The sequence below is a fragment of the Phocoena phocoena genome, chromosome 6 (assembly GCF_963924675.1).
Source record: "Phocoena phocoena chromosome 6, mPhoPho1.1, whole genome shotgun sequence".
Classification (NCBI taxonomy): domain Eukaryota; kingdom Metazoa; phylum Chordata; class Mammalia; order Artiodactyla; family Phocoenidae; genus Phocoena; species Phocoena phocoena.
In genome coordinates, this window is record NC_089224.1 from 66791002 (window position 1) to 66814792 (window position 23791).

General features: G+C 40.9%; 1 protein-coding gene across 14 annotated transcripts in view; it reads right to left on the minus strand.

Annotated features, from left to right (window-relative positions):
• Positions 1-10568: 10568 nt before the first annotated feature.
• TRPM3 (transient receptor potential cation channel subfamily M member 3) overlaps positions 10569-23791 on the minus strand; it is a 787839-nt gene continuing 774616 nt past the window's right edge. For 12 of the 14 annotated variants that reach the window (XM_065879759.1, XM_065879756.1, XM_065879755.1 and 9 more), the window contains 2 exons: positions 22329-22461; positions 11086-12538 (listed from right to left, as the gene is read on the minus strand). In XM_065879759.1, coding sequence (XP_065735831.1) covers positions 11086-12538; positions 22329-22461 — 1586 coding nt within the window. Of the gene's footprint in view, positions 10592-11085; positions 12539-22328; positions 22462-23791 lie in introns of those variants that run through there. The other 2 variants (XM_065879762.1, XM_065879761.1) reach the window with 1 other exon arrangement.

Below are 23791 nucleotides of genomic sequence, written 5' to 3' on the forward strand. Positions count from 1 at the left end.
GGCTTCAAGCATCTGGGTCCTGGATAGAAGGGCCTGGTGGGTCCTGAGGCTGCCTCATCTCCCCATCTCAAGATCCTTAACTTAATCACATCTGCAAAGCCTCTTTTGCCATATTAGGTAATATGCATAGGTTCTGGGGATTAGGACGTGAGCATCTTGGAGAGACCACTATTTAGCCTACCACACGAGGAATTTAAAGACACTGATGTTTCTAGACCCCAAAGGTGAACTACAGTCATGTCCCAGGAAGAGTCTAGAATTTTTCTGTTTTCCATAATTGCTTCTGTCTCTGTATTCCTTGTTTCTGTCTTTCTCCTCAGACTGACTTCCTCTGCAGCTCAGCCATATGTTGGAACATGATGGTAGACAATTCCCGAGTCTGTAAGTTATGGTTTCACTAGCCAGAGACTGTCCCCACCCCTACCTCTATTCCAAGTTCCCAAGGAAAAAGCTCTGATTGGCACTCTTGGGTCAATGTCACCTTTCGCCAAAGATGTAGCCAAAACTGTGGCTGAGGGAAAGGGTACAGCTCTTCCACATTGTATAAAACAACTGCCAGCAAGGAGGCATCTCAAAGGATGCTCAGCTGGGCACACAGTAAAAAAGAATCCTCTGGAAAGGATGACTAGTTATTCACCGGGGAATTAAGTTAGAGGTTGACATTTCAAACAGAATGTGCCAGCACTTGGTCAAGTGTTTTTCAAATAGTGAGTATCCATGAAATGTTTCTGGAATTAGGAAGAGTTGTGAAATTTCTTCAAAGTGTCTTTTTATCCAGGGGGTTTTATCTCCTTTTGCCTGGAATCCTGCAGTTCTTCTGACTGTACCTGTCCTTCCTCGGCCATGCCATATCTTTACATGTCACATTTTCGCCCAGAATTCTTCAGTCACTTTCTTTTTTATCTCAGAATAAAGTCCAAACTCTAACCTGGCATTTATGTATAAAATGCCGAGTCACCTTTTCCCCATTTGGGACAGGAGAATAATAATGCCAGATTCACTGATGAACTGAGAAGATTAAGTGAATATTAGGGATTGTTATCCTTTCCCACAAATCTCCAGCGTGAACCCTCTGCCCTTTCAGGTTGGCTGCCCAGGGCTCTCCCAGTGAGTCTTATGTGTTCTCATGGCTATGCGTTTGTTTTGCCTGGGACTCCAGCCCTGGAAATACCTGACCCTCACCTCCTATCTTTTCAGTCCTGCATATTACTTTGGGCCCTGCTAGGCTACAAATACTCGTTCTTACCTCTTACTTCTAAGGGCATCTCTCCTCTATTCTGTGCAGAGTGTCAGAGTACATTACGTAGCCCAATAGCCCAATTTCCTGCCCAAATGTGAAAAACATCCACACGTTGCCTTCCTGGTGGCCATGGTGCTTCTACATGAACACTTTTAGTGTTGATGAGCTAAACTTGGGCTGCTCATCCCGTTTTTTCAGCAGCTCTAATTAAATAACTGCAATGTGTAATTATCTTTTTAGTCACGACAGTCTTGCCTTTTTAATAAAATTTTCAGTTCTTCCAGAGGAACAAAGTACCAGCTGGAAAGGCATTGATTGTACTTGTGCCTACAATTTCATGACATTAGTAGTTAAACCATTGCTACCACTTTTCTTTTCTTTCACCTTCACCATTTCTTGCAGGGAGAGGACTTGCCATTACAGGGCTTGTGATTATTGTGACCATGCCTAGAGCAGAAATAAGGCAAAGAAAACCCTCTTGATTGACGTCTATTTTTTTTTTTTTTTTTTTTTTTTTGGCCACAGTGCACGGCATGTGGAATCTTACTTCCCTGACCAGGGATCGATCCCACTCCCCCTGCATTGGAAGCATGGAGTCTTAACCACTGGACCACCAGGGAAGTCCCTGGTTGATGTCTATTGATATTTAAACCAACTTCACTTAGGCCACTTTAGATTAAACAGTATTTGAATTCTTGAAAAAAAAAATTCTACTGCAAAACTTTTACTACTTTCTCTCCCTTTTGGTGTATTCTTCCAGTCTTTTTACTATTTATATACAAATATATCCATATCTATACACTTGGTTTAGTTTTTATAAAAACTGGGATTACACTCTACATGCTGCTTTGTATTTCCTTTTAAAAAGACTTAACAATATACCAATGACACTTTTTCATGTCAATGTACAAAGATTTAATTATTTTTAATGGCTCCATGCGGTGGCACAATTGATCTATATTTTTCTCCTATTGATCAACATATTTCCAATTGATTCTTGAATTCTGATCTCTTTACCTTAAAAGATATTAAAAAAGATAGGTGTGTGTGATAGTGTGACCATCACAGTCCTATTCACAAATTCACCCAGTGTTAAGGGTTAAATTTTGCCACCCCAAAAATTTATACGTTGAAATCTTAGCCTCTAGCACCTCAGAATTTGACCTTATTAGGGAATAGGGTCATTGTGCACACAATTAGTTGAGATAAGGCCATACTGGGGCGGGATGGGCCCCATACTGGTGTCCTTCTAGAAAGGGAATATTTGAATACAGACCACAGGGAGAACATTCTGTGAGGATGAAAGTAAAGGTCAGGGTGATGCTTCTATCAGCCGAGGAATATGCCAAAGATTGCCAGAAACTCACCAGAAGCAGGAGAGAGGCCTGGAACAGATTCTCCCTCACAGCCCTCAGAAGGAACCTATTCTGCCAATACCAGATCTTGGACTTCCAGCCTCCAGGTCTAGTTTCAATACATTTCGGTTGTTTAAGCCACCCAGTTTGTGCTGTTCTGTTAGGGCAGTCCTAGCAGATTAATACAGTCTGTAAAAAAAAAAATTGTTTAGTGCCTGAGGTAAAGAATATTGGGGCAACAGTTCATGAATTTGAGTGAAGGCCTTTCTAGGGTGTCTGCATTGTGTCATCATGTCTATCCGATGATATATTGTAAGATAATGACTGTGACACAGCCCAAGGCTTCTGGGAAACGGTTCATACTATAAAAAAGTAATGTGCTGTACGTTAGGGCAGGGGCCAAGTTAACGACCAGGAATCAGCCATGATGAAAAGGAAATAATTACTGAGAACTTTCCACAGACAAGGGTGTGGTAATCCAGACCTTTCTATGGTAAGCTGTCTTCCGGCTTTTAATCTAATTGGGTAATGTAAAAAAGGAAATGATGATATATTATCTCTAGAGAATTTAGTCTTTTTCTACCTCCATTAACACGTCCTTCAAGGAAGCCCCACGTTGGTCTAAATTGGAGATTTTGGCAGCAAATGATGGTTGACCTGATTTTACAGGAAATCTGAGGGCACGTGATTGAATGTTGTATGTGTTACATAAATGTGCAGAAAGCTATGCCAGCCATTCCATTTTCAAAAAATTGACTAGACAGAGCCAGTGGGAAATGTAAAGATAAAGGTGCTCACTGGAACAAAGCCTCATTCTCAACATCAGGGTCCATGCTGGAGGTGCAGCCCGTGAAGCTGGGGCTGCTTAGAGGTTCTAACCAGGATGAACCACTGTAACATTTGGGTGCTCATCAAGTTAACGCTCCCCTTACCTTTAAAAATTGTGAATCACTATATTGTACGCCTGCAGCTCATACAACAGTGTACAGTAACTGTGCTTCAATGAAAAAGTAATGTCCCCCTCCTCCTACCGACTAGTTAAACTCCCCTTGTTCTTCAGGGCACATTCTGGTGTAGCCTACCCCATAGGGCCTTCCTTGCCCTGAGCCACAGAGCACTGTCACTCCTCTGAACCTATAGATTCTTACTTTTCATGCTCTATTTCTTAGGCGGCGAAATGGTAATTACAAAACAATATATAATTACACTTTATTACAGTTAGATTTAAAACTCCACAGGGGCAGGGCCTTTGCCTGCTTTAGTCACCTCGGCACACTACTGGGCACGGAGTAGGTGCTCAGCAAATATTTTTTAAAATAAAAGACTGTACATATATGTGTTCTGCAATTTCTTTTCCCACTATTATTTGAAGTGAAAATATTTGTGCTGGACAACAACACCCCTTCTCTGCTGGCTAGATATGACCCACAGACCACCAGTTGCAGCCTCTGCTCTACAAGTAATTTATGGAGCCCACGGCAATTGTCTCTCTGTACCCCAACAATTCTTGGCATGAGAATGGTCGAGATCACATGGCGGCAAATAAATGCACAAGGAAGTCCAAGTCATGTTTTGAACTACTGAGTTTTTTTTTTTTATTGCAAAACATTTGTTACAGATATTTCAGAAAGTTTCTCCTGTAGTATCTGCCAACCTTTGCTTTGAATTATATATCTAAATGAACAAGCTCAAAGTGCACTGTGAATCCAATAAGAGACCTTTAAAAAAGAACAATTCCTCTAAGGATTTATATATATTTATAATGTCGATAGATATGCAAACCACTGTCTATCTATACACAAAGAACGAAAAGATGTATATATCTTTAAGAAACCCAACTGCAAAATTGTTTATAGGAGTTCATTTAAAAATGATATTTGAATAATTTTCCCCATTATAAACTATGGTTAGAACGTTTACAAATGAGAGTCTAAGTTCTGTGTTATGAAACGGCTGTGAGTACAGTACACTGCATGGACTGTTCTACACAGCAGGAGCAGCAATAAAAACTCAGGTCAGACACTGAAGTGACAGGAAGCGGACAAGCCTCGATACAATGCTACGGTACTCTTCTTCTGAATCTCCCTCACAAAGATCCTGAGTTTAGGTACAGAATGATGCAGCTAGCAAATATACATGCACATATCATTTGGGAGAACAGAAAGAACCCTGAGTAGGGTGAGTTTCTTTCCCTCCCGCCTCCATTCTCAGTGTATTTTGTGTATATACTCACTAAATTGGAATCAAGAATATGATCCTGGTTGGCTCTGATTCAGAGGTCCCAAACTATTGCCTCTGGGACTGAAAGCTGCTGGCAGACACGTTTGTTTGGCTACCACAGTGTTTGCACATCTGAAAGTGAATGTCTTTGCAGCAGGACACATGTTCTCCCGTGCCCTACAAACCCAACTCCTTCCTGTTGTCTTTCGCCAGCCCAGTTGACACATTCGTGTTCTGGATCCAGTCCCGCCACATATTTGAGTTTGCAACCCCACAATCTAGATGCAGATGGCTGGTGCTGATGACATGTGAGAAGCTGGGGTGAAGATGTGAGGGTTGGGATTCAGACAGGCAAAGAACGGATGAGGCTGATGCAAACACCAGCCAAGTTAGGAGCATGTGGGGTAGAGCTGCGGGGAGGATGAAAAGTCACTGGGAAGGTGAGGGCTGGACAAAGTCTGAATGTCTGTAACCACTGTTTCAGTTTACTGTGCCAGTGTCCAGAGGGTATTGAGGTAATAGAAGCAAGAGTCAACTGGTCTGGCAAAAAACACCTCGTGCTGGGCCAAGAGAAAGGAAGAAAGTTAAGGGGGTGAAGAAGGCTATGCATCCAGGCACAAGGCTGAACACCCCTCTGTGTCCCACAGCTCTCAGCAGCCTGCCTGCTCCAGAGGAAGGCCTGGGTCAAGGTTGGCATTGATGCTCATCAGAAAGCCTATGGCCTTCTGGCCACACATGTCCTTTTCACTTCCCAGCACACAACACTGTGTAAATAGGCAATAGCCTGAAGGTTTAATGGGGCCAGCAGACTAGGTAAGTTAGGGGAGGGAAAATTCACCTCACTCTTACCACCGTCGGGATTACTTGGCCACCGAATTCCTCTCTTAGATGACATGTAGAAACGGTCATGTGTTGATTTCATTATCAGCGATCAGTGCAAGGAATTCATCAGAGAAAAGGTAACACAACTACATTCTCAAACGAATTACAAAAGAAAAGGAAAAAAAATCTTGTTTTCCTTAAATCAGAACCAACCCCTCATTTGGTTGACTCTAATCTGAGAAAGAGACTGTTTGACAGGTAAAAAGAAGCGAAAGCTTAGGCCAGTGCAGGCTGAGAGAAAAGTTCTCTCTACTCGTTGAGAAGCCATCATTTATAAGATGTGTAAATTGTGCAAATTGGTCCCTCTCTTGTCCAGATGTTGAATGGCTTCTAACAATGAAATAGTGATTTCCTTACAAGGCAAACTCTTCAGAGTCACCCAGTGCTCAATCACACACCCAGTCACCCATCTCCTGCCCTCCCCTGGGCCAGGCTCACATAGAAGGTGAAAAAAGCCCCAAGGCAGGAGCGTGGTCATATGTTGTCCACTGGATTCATTCATACTGATATGTGGATTTCTACACTGTCGCGAATGGACTTCTCCCTCTCATCCCTGTTTTAGCAATTTGCACCTAATGGCTCTAAAGAATCAGAAACATGTCTTTCATATATCACAGATGCACCAACACCTAGACCGTGGTAAACCCAAGTGGTATTGGCTAGCTATATCCAGGTCTCGCATAGCTATAGGCCCTGTGGTTAATACTTTAGTCCATATTATTTGTTCAGAGCTTAAAAAAATAATAAAAAATCCTTGGTTGCTTTTTTGTTTTCAATTAAAAAAAACTGGACATAATCCCCAAACAGTGTAAGAAGCCCGATATTTTGAGTGAGTTCCTAAGTGGTTTAAGTGTCACAGCAGGCAACAGTAAAATGCTAAGTGCCTTTAAAAAGTCAAAAGAAAGGCATAAAGCAGTGCATGCATTTTGTTGCCACAAAATTAAGACTGGATTTGGAGCGGGATTACTTCATTTAAGTCACATTACTATTATTAAAGAATAGTGAGCTATAATGCAATATCTAGAACAAGGATATAACCACCTACACACTAGCATCACTTTACCTAGAAACAAACATATCAGTGTTACTACATGAACATATTTATAAAATACTGTACACTGCTTCCACGTTGGGTTAGCAGATGTAAACAAACACCTAATTCAACTGGAGCTTAAAATACTATTTTCAGTTCATTTGTCATATAGTCTTTTGTATAACATGCCAGTTTGTCTTTCACAGAATCACAACTTGCCTACCACAGCTCACAGGGCTGGTTAGAAGATGCACATCAGCTTATACAAATATTTTACAGTGGTCTACGGGAATGTGAAAAACATAAAGCAGATCAGGAACAAAAGTGCCCATTTCATGAGGATGCTAAATAACATGGAATTGGGAACATCATTAATCCTTGCAACATGTGCTTCTTTATTGAATGTTACAGATTTGTAAATGATTATAAAGCTGTCCTGTAACGTTCATTAATACAACCACATGCTACAACTATGCTGAGTTAAACACAGGTTACATATATGTTTACATGTGTTTTATAATACAGCATTGCCCCACACACACTGAATGGTATAGCCTATAGATATAGCATGATCGATGACTGGATAATATTTATTATCATTACAGAAGTTAAACAGCCTAAACATTCAGAAAGATTAGACTGTACAGCCTCAGAAACTAGAATAAATGTGCTATCCAGTTATCTACCATAATATTATCTATAGAAACCATCTTTTAGAATACATTTGAAACATTCAGAAGAAACACATTTTGTGTTCTTGCAAGTACATTTTTCTCATTCGATTATTCTGATATATATTTTTTAAAGGGGAAACTTTCAAAGTGCTATATAATATCCTAGACCTGGAAGCTTAGACTTAAAAAAAAATCCAGTTCTGTAAAGTGCTGCATTCTGACCCCTAATACACCTTCTGGCTGGAGAAATACTCAAACTAGTCACGGCAATTACACTCAAGCTTTCCAGCTTCACTGAAATCCATTAAGGAGGGGGTTTCTAAGTATAAGTATAAAGTATGTTGGTTAATCAGGAATTTCCATGGTCATTTTCATTAAACATCCTTACTTTTTTTCTTTTTCAAAAGGACTGAGTAATTTAGAACAAATCATGACATATAGTAGTATACAAAAATTGGCACCTTAGAAGCACATGATTAAACCAAAGCTATTTACTTCCTTGAGCGCTCTATGACTTTATTTACATTCCTCAATAACTTGCTGCTCACGGGCTGCTTAATTCACAGAGACAGGTAATTAACGTCCCCTCGATCAGGGACATGGTGAAATAAATGAGCTGGACACAAGCTGACTGTACAAGGCCACAGAATCAATGCCACATCGGTGTGCAGAACACCCAGAAATGGAAAGAAATGGATGGAAGCATAATACACATGTAAGTGCACAGGAAAGAAATGGCTCATGAAAGTTACACAGGTTGTGTTTAAAGTCACTTAAATTTGGCTTATATATTTCACACACTTCACAAAAGATGTAAGAACTTCATTTTCATGCACAACAAAAGGACCAGGTAGTCACAAGGTCAGGGCTGTTAAATACTTTGTTTCCCAGGTTCTGCTCGGTTCTCTCCAGAAATCACGATGAATGGAAACACTCATGCTCATAATTTCTTTCCCCTACTTTCAATCTGGTCCAGAATGAGGCCCTGGAGGTGCTGGGATATCCTGCTCTGTGGTCAAAGAGTAACGATTTCACCTCCTTCTTAGATTCCTCTACAGATTTAGAGAGGCTTCTGGCTTTGTAAATGTGCTCCATACGTAAAACCATCAAAGTGTTAGGATGTAAGTACATCAAACTAGCAAAAGCTCATCTAAGGAACAAAAATAACAAAATCTTGGTTCAAACTCTGGTGCTGAGACTTGGCCTTCCCGAGAGTCACCGAGGAATGGTCTTGAAATGTCAAGTGCCTATTACAACTGCGTTGATTATGAACAAACATGGTTCCTCCTCCTCATTATCAATCAATATGGAACCAGGGGTGCATGAACCCTTTAAGGTATATTGCAACTTTGCATGTATGTACATTTTTTTCTGGGAAGCGGGCCCAGAGCTTTCATTAGACCCTCATAGAGATTCGTGACTCAAGGAAGTTTAAGGGCAACTGATCTATTCTCAAATGTGTGTTCGCTGAGGGGGAAATAGCCAATATGGAGTTCAATAAAAATTTAAGTGTTTCTAGAGCAATTATATATGAGGGACTCTGGTGACTTATTTCTTATTCACTTAAATCCAAGGAGTGAAGAAGGAATTCTTTAATTCTTTATATGTGGCCACATCATTATCTCTACAACTGAAAAGCTTGTTCAGAAGGTTTTGGGTTTTGTTTAAATATTTAAAGGCTAGAGATTTTGTCCATGTACTTACTTGATTTCACATAATGAGACAATTTGGAGTTCATAACTACAGAGAAACAAAAGAGCCAGGTAGTATTTGGGGTCAGAGACATTAAGTCCTTTTCCTTAAAGATCTTTGTTCACTTTGAAATCAGTGATCCAAATAGGAATCCAAAGATTTCTTTATCCCACTTTAAATCCAGATTCGGATCTAGAAACGTATGCCTATATTCTCGAGTCCATAATACTATCTGGCTTAGACTGGCTTGTCTATTCTGATTGTACTTGGCATAATCGCTTTGTGTAGGAGAAACCAGACTAAATGAGACGTCATGACAGCAAGTGCTTCCGCACAAAAAGGGGCAGAGGGAAGATGGTGAGTCATGTTCTAGTTTGGTACAAGGAAAAGCTGAGGTCATAGGGATTTAAAAAATTCATAATTTCAACATCTGTCAAAATTTAACATAATGAACTCTTTCAATGGAACTCCTTGGATATTAAAAAATCCTGGTTATATCTCAAGGTGATAGAAAAGTCCAAGCCTTTTAAGAAAGCTCTATATGACTGTTTATATACTATATATTAACATGTCTCCCTGGGTAAATGCATATATATGTATATAAGCAGCATATACTACAGAACTCTTTACATGTTTATTTGTTTTCTATTTTAGTCTACTGTATCTTTTTTATAACTCTGTGTATAAGAAAAATATTCATGGTATGCCTGCAACTGATGGCTTGGGTTGATACCAAACTCCCAGTCAATTCTAAGGTTATTTATGGTTTTGAAACTTCCTTAAAAAGTGCTTTGGAACATCCCATAAAAAAGATACCAGCCCTTGAAAAACTCCAATTAAATTTATGCTGAGCTCAGATTAAATGGCAAAACTCTAGGTATGAAAATATCTACATGTAACCAGATATTCATATACAAAATGCTCGCGTGATGAGTGGTGCGGAAAATTGGCAGTTACATCCTGGAGACATTCAGAAGACATGGTAGACTCATACAAATGATGAAGGTCACACAGCAGCATCACACATGACATGGATGATGAGAAGATAACAGTATCCCATATGGCAGTTTTAGGTGAGTTCTGCCTACTATTTTTTTAAGTTCACTATTACATATTCAGTGAGTGGCTTCACTGATGACAGGTGAGATACAAAATAAATTAAAATATATAAAATTATTTAATTACATTCATCCTGAGCTTGCTTGACTACACTTGAATGCCCACTGTTTATAATAAACCACTTGACATCTGTTTTTAACATCAATTCTTCTTTCATTTTGATTGCAATACAAAAAGGCATTTCTTTTCCCTTTATTTTCTTCAAAAAAGATAAAAGTTGTGGCACCAGAAACGAATATATAAGAGACAGGTGAACTATGACTGTTACCTTGTTTTTTCTTTATAATGATCAATTACAGAAGTGTTGGCATGAGAAGGATGTGGGACGTTAGGTAGAACTGCTTGCTGCCGGCTTATACTGAATAAAAAGGATGCTCTTCATCAGTCACCAGTGATGGAGCCAATGTGAAAAGAAAACAGAATTGAAAGTTTAGAATATCTCATTTGTATGCTGGCTATTCTATTTTATTTTTGCAATTTAGCCCTGCATCCTAAAACTCTTGATAACGGTCAGAAATGGAAAGATGACTCCTGGCACGGACAGTGCTTGAAGCCCCATTCATTCCCAGAACTCATGGCTTTCTGAAGTGACTAGTGATACACATTCATCTCAACCCTTCTTCTCCCTCTTTCCCCTCCCTGTCCATCAAGTGTGAACATGACTTAAATCCCATGTTTGGCACTGGGCCAGAACAAATGCTTTCTTGATCTCTGCCCAGAAGTCACCTTTGAATTAACACCTCCCAAAGCAATATTTGTTTTGCTCAGCTAAGGATAAAGCAGATAAGTTTCAAGAAACGGGAACAGGTGAATTTTGGGGAGAATTTTAGGGCTGGATTCTTGAGCCTCCTGCAAAGCTTACTGGAAGGTTTAGTTGTGTTTGCTTTCAAAGCTGTGGAAAGCGGATGTTCTGGAGAGTCTCCTCATGGACAGACTGTCCCCTCGGCCCTCTGGCTTGGAGGACTTACTCCTCTGGAAGGGATTTCTCAGGCTTGCTGCGTTCCGCTGCCTGTCGAGCTTGTCACTGATGGAGAAGCTCTTCCTGGTGTGTGCATATGGCACACTTGGCTCCTCTGCTGAGTAGCTGCTGGCACGCTCTAGCTTGGGAACTGTGATGTTGTTGGACAGGGTTCTGTCTGAATAATCACCCTCCTGGGGGCGTATTGCAATGGTGGCTCTCCGGCCCTTGGCCTCATTCTCCTCACTGTCAGAGCTGGGGTGACTCAGTTCTGCTTCTCGTTCGGGATGGCAGCATGATGAGTCCTCCACTTTTCCTCCAAGATCTCCTGGGAAGGTGGCTCTGTCAGCAATCACTTGAGGGGCATTGACACACCTTGTGTCAATACAGTCTGTAATACTTGTGTATTCTGCTGTTTTCACAGGCACCCCAATGTTGGCATAATAGCTCCTCAAAGGAGAAAACATAAAGCTGTGAGATTTCACGATGGGGGCCTCTTCTAGAAGGAAGGGGGTGGTGGCTAGGTAGCGGCTACTTTTGGAACGCTCGATGGTGTGGTACATTGGAGGGTCAGTGTCCCACAGGTTTTGGCATTCTGGGTGGTGGGTATAGTCTGAAGAAAAAGATTTAGTGTCCATGGAGGTGATGTCCTCGAAATCAGTGTTCCGGCTTGGAGGTCCGTCTGTGGGTGCAACAGTTGCATAGGCACTACTTGAAGGAGCTGTGGAAGATACTGGAGCCGAAAAGCTTGGCTCTCCCAGCCCAAGGATGTTCATGGAATTGTCCAGAGGGTCTACATCACAGTGGAGCTCATCCATGGCAGAGACATAGATGTCTATACATGAAGACGGTCTCCTGGAATCAGGAACAATGGCCAAGGTGTTTGCAGGGGCTGCAGGAGCTTTGGATTCTTTTGCTACAGAGTGGGAACTAGTAGCCCGGTGTAGGCTCAGGGACCTTTCTTTAAGAAGACTCTCCAACTTTTCTATCCCACCTTTGTCTTTCATACTGACTGAATAGAAAGAATGGCTTCGCATACGGGGCATTAGGGTTGGAGAAGTTGGGGACAAGGTCTCCTCACCTGCAGGATCTATACTCTCTTGGAGCTTGAAGGTGTTCCCCTCCTGGCTGTTGAAGCTGCTCTGGCGGACAATGTAGGCTGCGTCTGTGCAGTCTGAGGAGGTCCGCGAACGGATTTTGTTGGACTCGGCCCGCTCCAGACCCGTCAGGCGCTCCAGGGCTGTAGCCATGCGCCCGATGAGGTCCTCGAGCTGCGCCAGCCGGATGTCCACGGTCTGGAGCGAGGCCCTCATGCAGTGTTCCCTCTCGTTGACTTCCTCCAGCCGCATGGACATGTTCTCCACCCTGGGAGGGAAAAGAAAGCCAGTCACTTGGGGCTGGTTTCTCTGCGGGAGGCTGGAGAGCACAGAGGGGATCAGAGTTGCGCCCGGACTCGGTGCCCTCGCTGTCCCACTGGAGGGAAACTAGGGGGGTGGGGACGAGAGGACGGCAGTGACCCTGTCACTGAGAATGACAGAATCTCCACCTTCTGGAGCTGGAAGAGGCTTTAGAGATTATTGAATCCAGCTGTTTTTAGCTACTAAACCCCTTTTCCCTCAGTGAAAATTAATGCTCAATCCCAATAAATAAACACCAAAGTTGAGTAGTAGTTCTTGAAGTAAAGTGGGCCAAAGTCCCACCTTTTCCCACCCTCCTGGCTTCGCTGTGGCTTGGGGCAGGGTTCAATGACCTAAATAAGTATTAGGGTGTTGGCTTATCAGTCACAAACAAAATGAGAATGTTACATTTGGATAACTTTACCCAGACTTTTGTAGTAGAATTGCAGAATGTAGCTATTCTTACTGCAGTGTACATTTAAATTTGTATTCTATGGACTGGGATTATGTTTATTTTGCATTTATATAATAATCTTTTGCTGTTGTTGTTATTCAAAACAATCCTTTTAGAATGTAGTGCCTCCAAAGGAACTGATATAGTACTGTCACTGGGTCACCTGGAGCTGATCTAATTTAACCGAATCCTTTCATTAATAAAGGAAAATCAAACATCAAGAAATTCAGCCAAGATTACATAGAGTAATTTACGGTAAATTACTCTGGAGTGGCTATCAATAAATAAATAGTCCTATTCCTCTGTCTCTGTCTCTCTGGGTCACAGATGCTTTATATTACAGTTATTTCTCCAGGTCTTGACCCTCCCCACTGGAAATTCTTAGGTGTGTGACCTGTCTCATATTCCTGTTCCCATTTCTGTGTTGCCAGCCCAATACATGCCAGGTGTCAATAAAGGGTCACTGAGTCAATCACCGTGATGAACTTGATTTCAACTGTCCAATAGGTTGCCTGGCCATTTATTTATAAAGACAGAGACCACACATTTAAAATAAAATTGTGCCATATTTTCACCTGCTCAGATTAACTTGGAAAGGACAAACCAAAGCCAAGTTTTGGTTTGAGCTCAAACTTTCACTTTTAGATGCCCAAAGGCAAATCTTTTGGAGAATCTAAATAAGATCCATTCACAACTTTTTTGGGGGGCATAAAGATACTTTTCCAATACTTCCAATATGCACAGCTAATCACTGACTGCTGACCCTTAAAAGGAACATGGCTGCATGCTTTACGAAGAGCGGTGGGCATCAGAGCTGGGTCCCTCCAGCTGGTGTAGTGGTGGTAGTGATGGCGATGGTGGGTTGACAGTAGCAGTGCCTCTATCAGAGAAGACTGTACGTTTCAGTGCCAGAATGAAATGTGAGGCATGTGGTCCCCCTCACTGAGGAACCTGAGGCCTTTTAAAAGCCTCCTCCTCTGCTGCTGTAGCCTTGGGGCCCATTTCTGCCTCTCTTAGCAACAACCTCCCAACTCACTCTACCTACTCTGCTCTTTTACCTCTCAGCTTCCCTTCACTGGTCCAAGGTTCTAGACTGCTCTCGAGAGCCCTGCTTTGGGAACATTTTTTTCTTTTGCTCCTTCCTGCTGCTCCATAGCCAATCCAGAGCCTCCCGGGGTCCAGGCACACTCTGCCATCATGTCCAGGTGTATTTCCAGCAGACTTATAAATCAAGCAATTCTGTGTCTGGCAAACACAATGCTATTCATCCAGCTAACACAGATGATTCAGAAGGAAAATTCAACTTTCCTCTGTTTCACTTTGTTTTGTGGTATAAACATAGCTTGAGAAACAAATTACTTACAATAATAAGTTTGTGTGTCTTACAGACTTACAATTCACTTCTTCACCATCTAGCCCATGGAGTTTTCAAGTATTACAATTTCATTTTTTTTTGTAATTCAATAAGCTTTGTGTAAGTGGACAAAAATACTTCTTCATTAAAGTCAGGAGAAGGACAGATGGTACATTTCTATAGAATGAGGAGTTTTGTTTGGCATACCCTAGGTACTGGGTCCACCTAGCTTTCTAGTGTTGGCAGAGTAACCAAAGGCAGTATAGTTTTCTTCCTCCCTCTCCTGCCCTTTCCTGGAGCCTGGTGTATACAAGGTCGGTATGGAAAGAGATAAAGATGCTCTCTGAGCATAACTGCGTGCGATCATTAGTTTGAGCATGGTGAGCTATCTCCCTGCACTGTGGGGACCCTCCCCTCCCTGCATCCCACCTCGCTTTAGCACCAAGATCCAATACTGCAGAGAAAACTAGCAGGTGAGAGGTCAAGCTAAGGCACCAAGAGGCAATTGAAGACTAAGGACTTGGTTGTGGGGAATAAACGGAACCCAGAAACTAAGGAGCCCAAGAGGATGGGAGGAAGAGAGGGGAGGTACAAGGAGGAAGAGGGTCGTCCAGGAAAGCAAGGAGGTGCCCAGTAGAGCCTCAAGAGCAAAGATAAAGAAGCATGGCTCCAGGGGATGGAAGTAGGGGAGGAAAGCCTGCTAGAACAGAGCCAAGGAGCTATTCTTCACCAAATCTTAATTCTCCTGTGGGCTCTGAGGTGCTTTGGAATGTAAGATTTGAATTTAAAAAAAGAAAAAAAAAAAGGACTGTTTGATCCATTTCCTTTCAGAATTCTAGATGTGTTTAACCACCTAATTATATCATCAATTAGAGCACGGATATAACTGATAGGGGTTTAATGTAGGAGTTATAAAAGAATAAACGTTCCTAGAGTCAAGTTTACATATGCTTGTTCCATAAATAGAGTACTTCTCTTAATCTTTAAAAAAGAATTCTTGAAAAGTTATTTGCAAATGGGCATGCATCACAGATAAAAATAGGTCTGAGGAACAAACCAAGAGTTTCAAGTCATGATTGCAGTTTCTAGGAGCTGACTCTGGTCAAATAAATCAGGAGATAAAATGGAGATAAGAATTATAAGAACTTAAGGATCAGTAAGAATTCTTAAGGAGATAGATATGGGAAGTGACTAAGTAAGAAAAGAAAAAGGAACTGTGGAAAGGAAGATGTTGTATGAAGGAACACTTTATTTTTCTTTCCTTCTTTCAACTCTCCAGACCTTGCATGGCTTATTTCAGAATAACTCACAAGGCAATCACAATAGGGACCCAGCAGAACCCTGGAAAGATGTGAGGTGGCTCCTGTTCCCAGGAGGCCAAGAAAGTGACAGCCAGGAGCCCATTAGAGAGGACACAATAGGCTGGTGAAACAAACAAACAAAAACCAGGTAGTAAAACAACCAGCCTCTAACAGCCAATGTGATAAGGAAAAGGGCATTCAAAAGAAGATTCTGGTGGCACAGAAAATTTCAACTTCAATATGTAATTTCTTAAGGATTATTGTATTACCTTCTAGAAAGTCATCTTCTTTTCTGATAACCTCAAAATGTAGTTAAAGGAAATATGGTAAAAGGAAAAAGAGAACTGGCAGACCATGCCTGCTCTAAATTTCAAATATTCCCTGGAGTGCCAGCAGTAGAATGGGTGTAGGATGAAGAGCAAAAACAATCCCAGAACACATGAGCCCAACTGTGGAGACTCTTGCGGGGCGGAGGGGGGCAGCGGGGAGGGTATACTGACACACGTTTTCAGATCAAAGGCAATGATGCAGAGCAGCTAAAGCAAACTCTTGCTTATCCACAGACTGATACCTAATTTGTGAATTATTTAAGTCCTTTAGGGTCACCTACCCTTCCCTTTGGGCCAGTTATCCTTCTCACTAACTCTGGGACCAAAAAAAGGGAGAAAAGTTTAAATTTGGTTCTATCAATGGAGATATCAAAGATCAGTTTTAGAAAAAGTCATGGTGGCAAGTGGGTGAATTTCATTTTTTTTTGGCTTACATTATTTTTTGGATTATTTATAAATTTCATATATCCTAAGTTATTCCTCTCTCTTTGTTATGAAAAATTATAAGTTGTATATGCTATTAATAGTCATTGTCTAATACGTTTTAGATCCAGGTGAAGTGAAAAAAGGGCATAGAGCCCATTGGTTTGGGAAAGATAATGTTAGATTAAAAGATGACAGCAAGGAATAATGTATATCCAGTAGATTAAAAGATGACAGCAAGGAATAATGTATATCCCAGTTGCTCCAATTGTTACTGTCAAGGAGAAAATTCAAACTGAAACTTCTGACAGGTGCGGCCCTGCGGGTGGGGTGATGGTGAGGATAAACTGGAAGCTCTAAGTTAGGGGTCTGAGAATCAAATGCCTATAGAAGGGTAGATCAAGTGAGTAGGTGAAGCAGGCAAGGCGTAAGAGAACAGAGGCAAGGAGTCTGTGTCAGCAGAGAGCACACGCAGTCCAAAGGCATTTGGAGTGAATTTTAACAATCATTGCAAGCTCAACACAACAGCCCTCTGTGGGCAGATGCTGCCCATGAGCAATCAGTTTGCAAATTCTGCTTTAAATGAGTTAAAGGAACCAGAAAAGAACTTCCATCTCTGATCAACAGAAAATGTACGTGACCCTTAAAAACCAAAGGGAAGTAAAAAGAAATGCCAGGGACTTCCCTGGTGGTGCAGTGGTTAAGAATCCACCTGCCAATTCAGGGGACATGGGTTCGAGCCCTGGTCTGGGAAAATGCCACATGCCGTGGAGCAACTAAGCCCGTGGGCCACAACTACTGAGGCTGCACTCTAGAGCCCGCAAGCCACAACTACTGAGACCGCGTGCTACAACTACTAAAGCCTGTGAGCCTAGAGCCCATGCTCCATAACAAGAGAAGCCACTGCAATGAGAAACCTGCAAACTGCAATGAAGAGTAGACCCCTGCTCACAGCAACTAGAGAAAGCCCGCGTGCAGCAACGAAGACCCAACGTAGCCAAAATAAACAAATTAATAAAAAAAAAAAAGAAAAGAAATTCCAGGAGACTGCAGATAGGAAATGTTTTTTCCTGACATTCAACATTCCTGGATTCTAGGAATTATGGGAGTTTGACATCAATTGTAGGCAGCATTACTGAATGGCTTAGTCGCAGGTAATTAAGCAGATGGTATCTTTTGAGTACTTTAAAGAGATAGGATTAGTTAACACGCAACTACATGGGCTCAATGTTAATCTTGTCTCTCTTTTGATAGTCTAGACTAATAGAGAGAGACAGATGTATAATACTTTTGACGAAGTACATTGTGATTTTGGCAGGGAGGATGACACACTGGAGTGACTAGAGAAATATGGACACCTGGCTGGCTGATTAACCGATGGGCCGATGTCATGATGAGAGGTAGTTTTTGGAGTCATGCAATATCTTAGTTCTGTCTTGGTTCGCCTGATCTGTGCTGGTGACATTTTGGTGGATTATGTTGAAGGCATAGTAGGTATGCTTAGCAAGCAAACAATGATAGAAAAAGAATAGGATGAAAAATTAATAGACTGATGATAAAATCAGGATCCAAAATTGTCCTTAAAATGCGAGAATAATGAGCCAAAGGGGGAACAACTTAAAGAAAAATTTCACAGCGATGAATGTTAAGTCTTGATTTTAGGTTGAAAACAAACATTTCACAAGAAGAGGTTTGAGGATATTTGAATTAGCTCACGTGAAAAAGCCCTGGTTTTAATTAACTGTAGTCTCGCTCTGAACCAAAGACGTGACTTGGCTGCTATGACTGTAATGCAATCTCATAGCAAATAAAATGTATGGATCAAACAATAACTACCAGTTACTGAAAGCATAATATCTCATATATGTTATCTCAATAACTTTTAAGATTCTACAGTTAGGTATTAATACTTCATTTTACAGATGGGGACATAGGTTCAGAGGAGTTAAGTAACTTGTTCAAGGTCACACAGCTAGTTACTGCAGAATTAGTATTAAAATCTTTCCATTATACTGTGTTCTTTCTCTTGTAACATGAAAAGAACTGCTTGTTCTATTGTACTCTATGATTATTAGCCTAGCATATAGCAGATGACAAAAACAGTAAATGAATGAATAAAGGAATTGAATCTAGGCTCTAACTAAAACACAGAATTAAGTTCCATTTAGAGACCACATTTAAAGGGTGACGTTGACAATTTAAAGTGCATACTGAGAAAGTGAGCAGGGTAGTGGGAGACCTGCTGTATGCATGGTAAGTGGTTAAAAGATCTTGGGATATTTAGTTTAGAAAAGACAAAGCAAAGTGGGGAGATGATAGTGATCTTCACCTATGTAAAATACTTTCTCAGAGAGAAATGAACTTAATTTTTTTCTGTATTTATTCATAAGGCTGGTATCTAAGGCAATTTCTCCTCTTTCTAGGAGGTGCTCAAATAGAGGCTGAGTGTAACGACTATGCATTCTTTCAAAGCAAAGTCCTTATATCCCCACCCCTAACCCAGGCCCTGTTCAGTACCTGCTTGTCAAAGTGCTGTTGGTCAGGTGTGGGGGAGAAACACTGCTTTGGGTACAAGTAATCTGTATTCACTGACCTCCCGAACTTATTGTGAATGTAAGGTGCTGAATTTTGTATGTTCCACAGTGAATAATTTTGCACCGTCCTCTCCTACTTTAACTTTTATCTTGTCCATCGTATTCTATTCGTGGTCCCCAAAGTGTGGTCCAGAACCAGCATCAGCATCACCTGGGAACTTGTTAGAAATGCAAATTCTCAGGCCCCACCTTAGACATAGTGAATCAGAAACCCAGAGTGGGGACGGATGCCCAGCAACCTATGTAGTAACAAGCCTTCCAGATGATTTTCAGGCCTTCTAAAGTTTGACAACACTGAGTTAGATGTTTCTGGTTGTTCCTGCCTTGGTGTACACTGGAACTCAATGAGACTGTGTTTTCTGAGGACAGGGCCCTGCCTTATTGCCCTTACAGTAAAGGTCCAGTATGCATGTACTGAAACAGAACTGAACTAGTTAAAGGATGATGAGCACAGAATTTGATGGAACAAACTCCAAGGATTGGTTATCTTCAGCCAATAGTCAAAAAATCCTCAGAAAAGAAGCCAGTCACCAATGTTGCTTAATAGCTTAGAAATTTGGTTATTTTAATATAATTATCACCAGCTAGATATTGTCCCAAATAAGTGAGGGCACTGGTTACAATCAATTAGCTCATTATATTCTGGAACTGTATTGCTTTAGATACATCATGGTCATTGCTATATAAAAATGGGAAAGTCAAGGATTTTTCAGGATCAAGTTCCTCCAAGGTGTTAATGATCTCCTGAATATTGTATTGAACCCTATACATACCATTTGGTGACAAAAATATGATTTAATAATGATCCATTTAAATAGACAATTATGGAAGTATCTTTGGATTTCTAAAAAGATTCATGCAAATAGAACATGTATAAATAAATTGTATTTTAAAGGTAGTAGCAGGGGGAGAAGCATGGGGCTCACTATGTGAAAAAACCCTTTTCCCAAGTTTTTAGTAGAGCAAAGAACCAGCTCTTAATTTTTCTGATTTCAAATCTCTGTATTGAGGTTATCTAATATGAAGAGAAAATTATAAAATATTTTATTTACTATATAGAATGTGCACAGTTAACTTATGTAAATTTAACATATGTATTCAAATGTGTGTTTATACATATTTATCTATTTATCACTCTATCCACCTATCTATCCATCTAGCTAGCTAGCTAATGTACAACAGGACAGGTGATTTCACATGCCACTCCACTTAGAAAGGACATGGCCTAGAGAATGTGTGAGATTGGTAACATGGACCCACTCTTCCCTTGGTTGATTCCCTTATGCACCTCGTGGTGCTTCTATTGTGCTGAGTATAATCCTAGTGTTTAAAGATGTTATTTTTGGGTACATTTACAAATGCAAAACAAACCAAAACTACCACCACCAACAACAAAAGCAAAACCTCAAATAAACACAGACAGAAGCAACAGAAGCAGAATGAGGCCCGGGTTTAAGTTCACTTCTCTGGCACCTGGGCTTGGCCGAGAACTCGTCCTGGTCCTCTAGGCCAGTGTTACTCCAGGAGATCAGCTAACGCCTGGGACACAGGGAGGGTGGGCCTGCACGCTGTCCTGATTTCTGGGAATTGTTCATCTTGGTCATGCTCTGAAGGGTGGGGCTCTGTAACCACCCACAGAAGAATAGGGCCTTGGGGAAGAAGTCTCCTGGAAGCGTTTGTAGGTGTGGGGTGAGAGCCTCAGTTGGAGGTGCTATATAGCTCCTTTATGTTTCCATCCAAAAGGAATTGGTGACAAGGTCACAGTTTACATGCCCTGGTGTCTGTAACTCTCATTCTAGTTCCCCAGAAAGAAAGACAAAGACTTCCTTGCATCTTAACACTCCTTCCCCTACCTTTCTTTCCTCCCAGGTCTGTAGTTTTCTGAATCCAAAAAGCATTTCAAACATATGCTTTGGAAATATGTCTGAGCAATGGACAATGTGCCCACAGGGCACAATTTTCTGGGAACCACATGGCTATATGTCCATTAATAAATAGCTTTTTCAAGGCCTCAGCATGAGAGAGATCTTTAGATTTGCAGCTCCTTCCTCTGTTTGCTGGAAAATTGCTTCGTACCATATCATCATAAAATGCTCTATTTTGCAATGACAGATGTGTATAAAATCTGTGCATGGCTTTAAACTTTATTAATATTGGCTGAGTACCTATGGATACAATCACTCAATAGCATATGTGTATATACTCACTTATATAGACTGCATTCTTTAAAGAAATAAAGGGCCAGTGACAGAAAAATGCCATTTGTGTAATTTCTACAGAGCCACTAGAGAAAATGTATGACATGGGTAAGCAGATAAAATGTCATTTCATGAAAACTAGAGGCAACTGACTCAAAACTTAGAAGTCTGAGTCATATATCATCTGAAGTCATGAGTATATCATCCTTTTCCCATTATTTATAATTTGCTTCTGCCATCTTTGTATTGAAAGTGCTTAAAATTTAAAGTTACACTAATGCTTTGTAACACTTGGGGTGCTCTTTAGAAGAGTAGTTCCTAAATGCTGGGTTTTGAGCGCCAGCCTGGAATGAAGTTTGTATTAGTCTACAGCAAAATGGGGAAAATAAGAAAATGTAAGTTCATTTACATAAACTTAGATTTATTAACCTTAAAGGATTCTCTTCTCTTCATTTTAAGATTTTTTTTCTTACAGCCCTACTGGTCTACAAAACTATTTGGCCAATGAGATCTAAAATTATATAGTAAGTAAGTAAAAAATCTGCCTTTATTTCTTTGCTTTTATCTTGTTCTATAAGAAGAAAAAACAAAACAATTGAAAAAAAAAAAACCCTCAACCATTATTCTATCTAATTCACAAGTCTCTTGCTATTGTTTATTCAGAAGGTATTGGGCACCTATATAAGCCAGGCACTAGGACCATCCTCACCTCTGGAGAAGATGCTCAGTGATCTACATGAAACACAAACTTGATGGAGAGCCTTGAGTTGGGCTGGGTCTCTCTTGGTTTATGTCTGAGTCAGAACTTTCCAATTTCTGGTCTGAGCCAGCAACTCTTGCCCTGTCCTGGACTCAACAATCTCTAGTGTCCAGGAAGGCGGCTACTACTGCCTGCTGGAGAAGTCTAGGGTCTATAAGTCTGGGACTTTGATCTACAGACATTTCAGACAACATTCTGTTCTCTCATAAGCTCGATGATTTCTTGGACAATAAAAATAAGCACAACGGGGTCTCTGTTTTTTTGTGGCCCTGCAAACAAAATCAATTGATAAGGCATGCCATGGTATAAAACAACCCCAGGAGGCATGTACCCATGGGAACACACCTTTCTGAAGTCACTCGTATCCTCTCATCATTGGACGAGTTGAATCGGTCATCCTTTTCTCTGAAATATTCCTCTATGCACTGCTCTTCAAAATCATGTACTTTCTTGAGCTCATCATCAGTTATGAAGAGCTCTGTGGAAAAGAAATGAGAGATATGAGGCAGAGAAGTAAAAGCGATGGCACCTGACTTGTGGGTCAAATGACATTCCTAATCTAACTCAAGGTTAGGGAATGGGGCCCAGATTCTTCACTGAGTCTCAAACTAAATCCAAATCTGGCAACTTGTGTCACTGTCCTCTTTCTCTGTGTTAGATTCATTATGGGTCTCTGAAGCTCACCTGAGTACACCTGGTTTACTGCAGAGACCGGTTAGAATTATATATATTTTAAGGACAAAAATTAGCTAAATAAAGGAAAGGGAAGCTATGCAGAGAATGGAGGTTTCTTAAAAACTCAACTTCTGGGCTGAGGAGTGTGGCAGACAGACATTGTTCATTCACCTTACTAAAAGCCCTTTGCAACCCAAGTTCCCTTTTCCCTCTTCCCACAACTGAGACTGGAAAGCCAAATACACATTTCCAGTGTCCGTTCAAGCTAGCAACAACCATGAGACCCAGTTTGGCTCAAGGAACAAAAAAAACCTGCTGCAGGAAAGGGTTGTGTATTGAGAAGAGATTTTGCTTTCCTGATAAACTATAAGTATGTGGCTGCTTCTTTCTACCTTTTTTCCCCTTCATGCTTCTTTCTGCCCTGAACATGAATGTGATGACTGGAAGTGCAGCAGCTATTTTGCTACCATGAGACAAGACAGTGTGACAAGGAATAGCTGACTTGGGGTCTTTGACCTCAGTGAGTCATTGTTGAGCTCTGGGCTATTTATTTACCTTTTCACTTTTTGTTGTGTGAGAAAAGTAAAACGTTACATATTTGTGTTACTGTTAGTCTGGTTTTCTATTTATAGCTGGTAAACAAATTCATAACTGATTCAGTGGTAGAAAGAGCCCAGTGGAAATCTGAACCTTTTCTCCCCCTGAGCTTTCTACTTGCCTAAATGGGTGTTTCAAATGGAAATAGTGAATTTTGGAATTCTTAACCCCTCTCCAACTTTCCAATTTTAATGTCTCGAAAGAAGTCAGGCATTGCTGTGTCAGAGAAGTTGTTAAAAGTTTCAGACTTAGAGAAGCAGTTGATTATTAAGTGGCTTTGGTTTCAAACTTTAGTTGCACTAGTGATCACCTGGAGGTAATTCTTGGGCCACAATCCTAGAGGCTCTGGTTCAGTAGATTTAGTGTAGGTGGTCTATCTGACACACTTTGAGAAACCACGGTAGGTTGCTTGTATGGGGGCTGGATTCCCAATGGTTCTTAACTGTGGGTGGTACCCAGGGGATATTTAGGAATCTGCAGGAGCTATTAGTATTCAATGTGTGGAGGCCTGATGTGCTAAATCTCCTGCAATATGT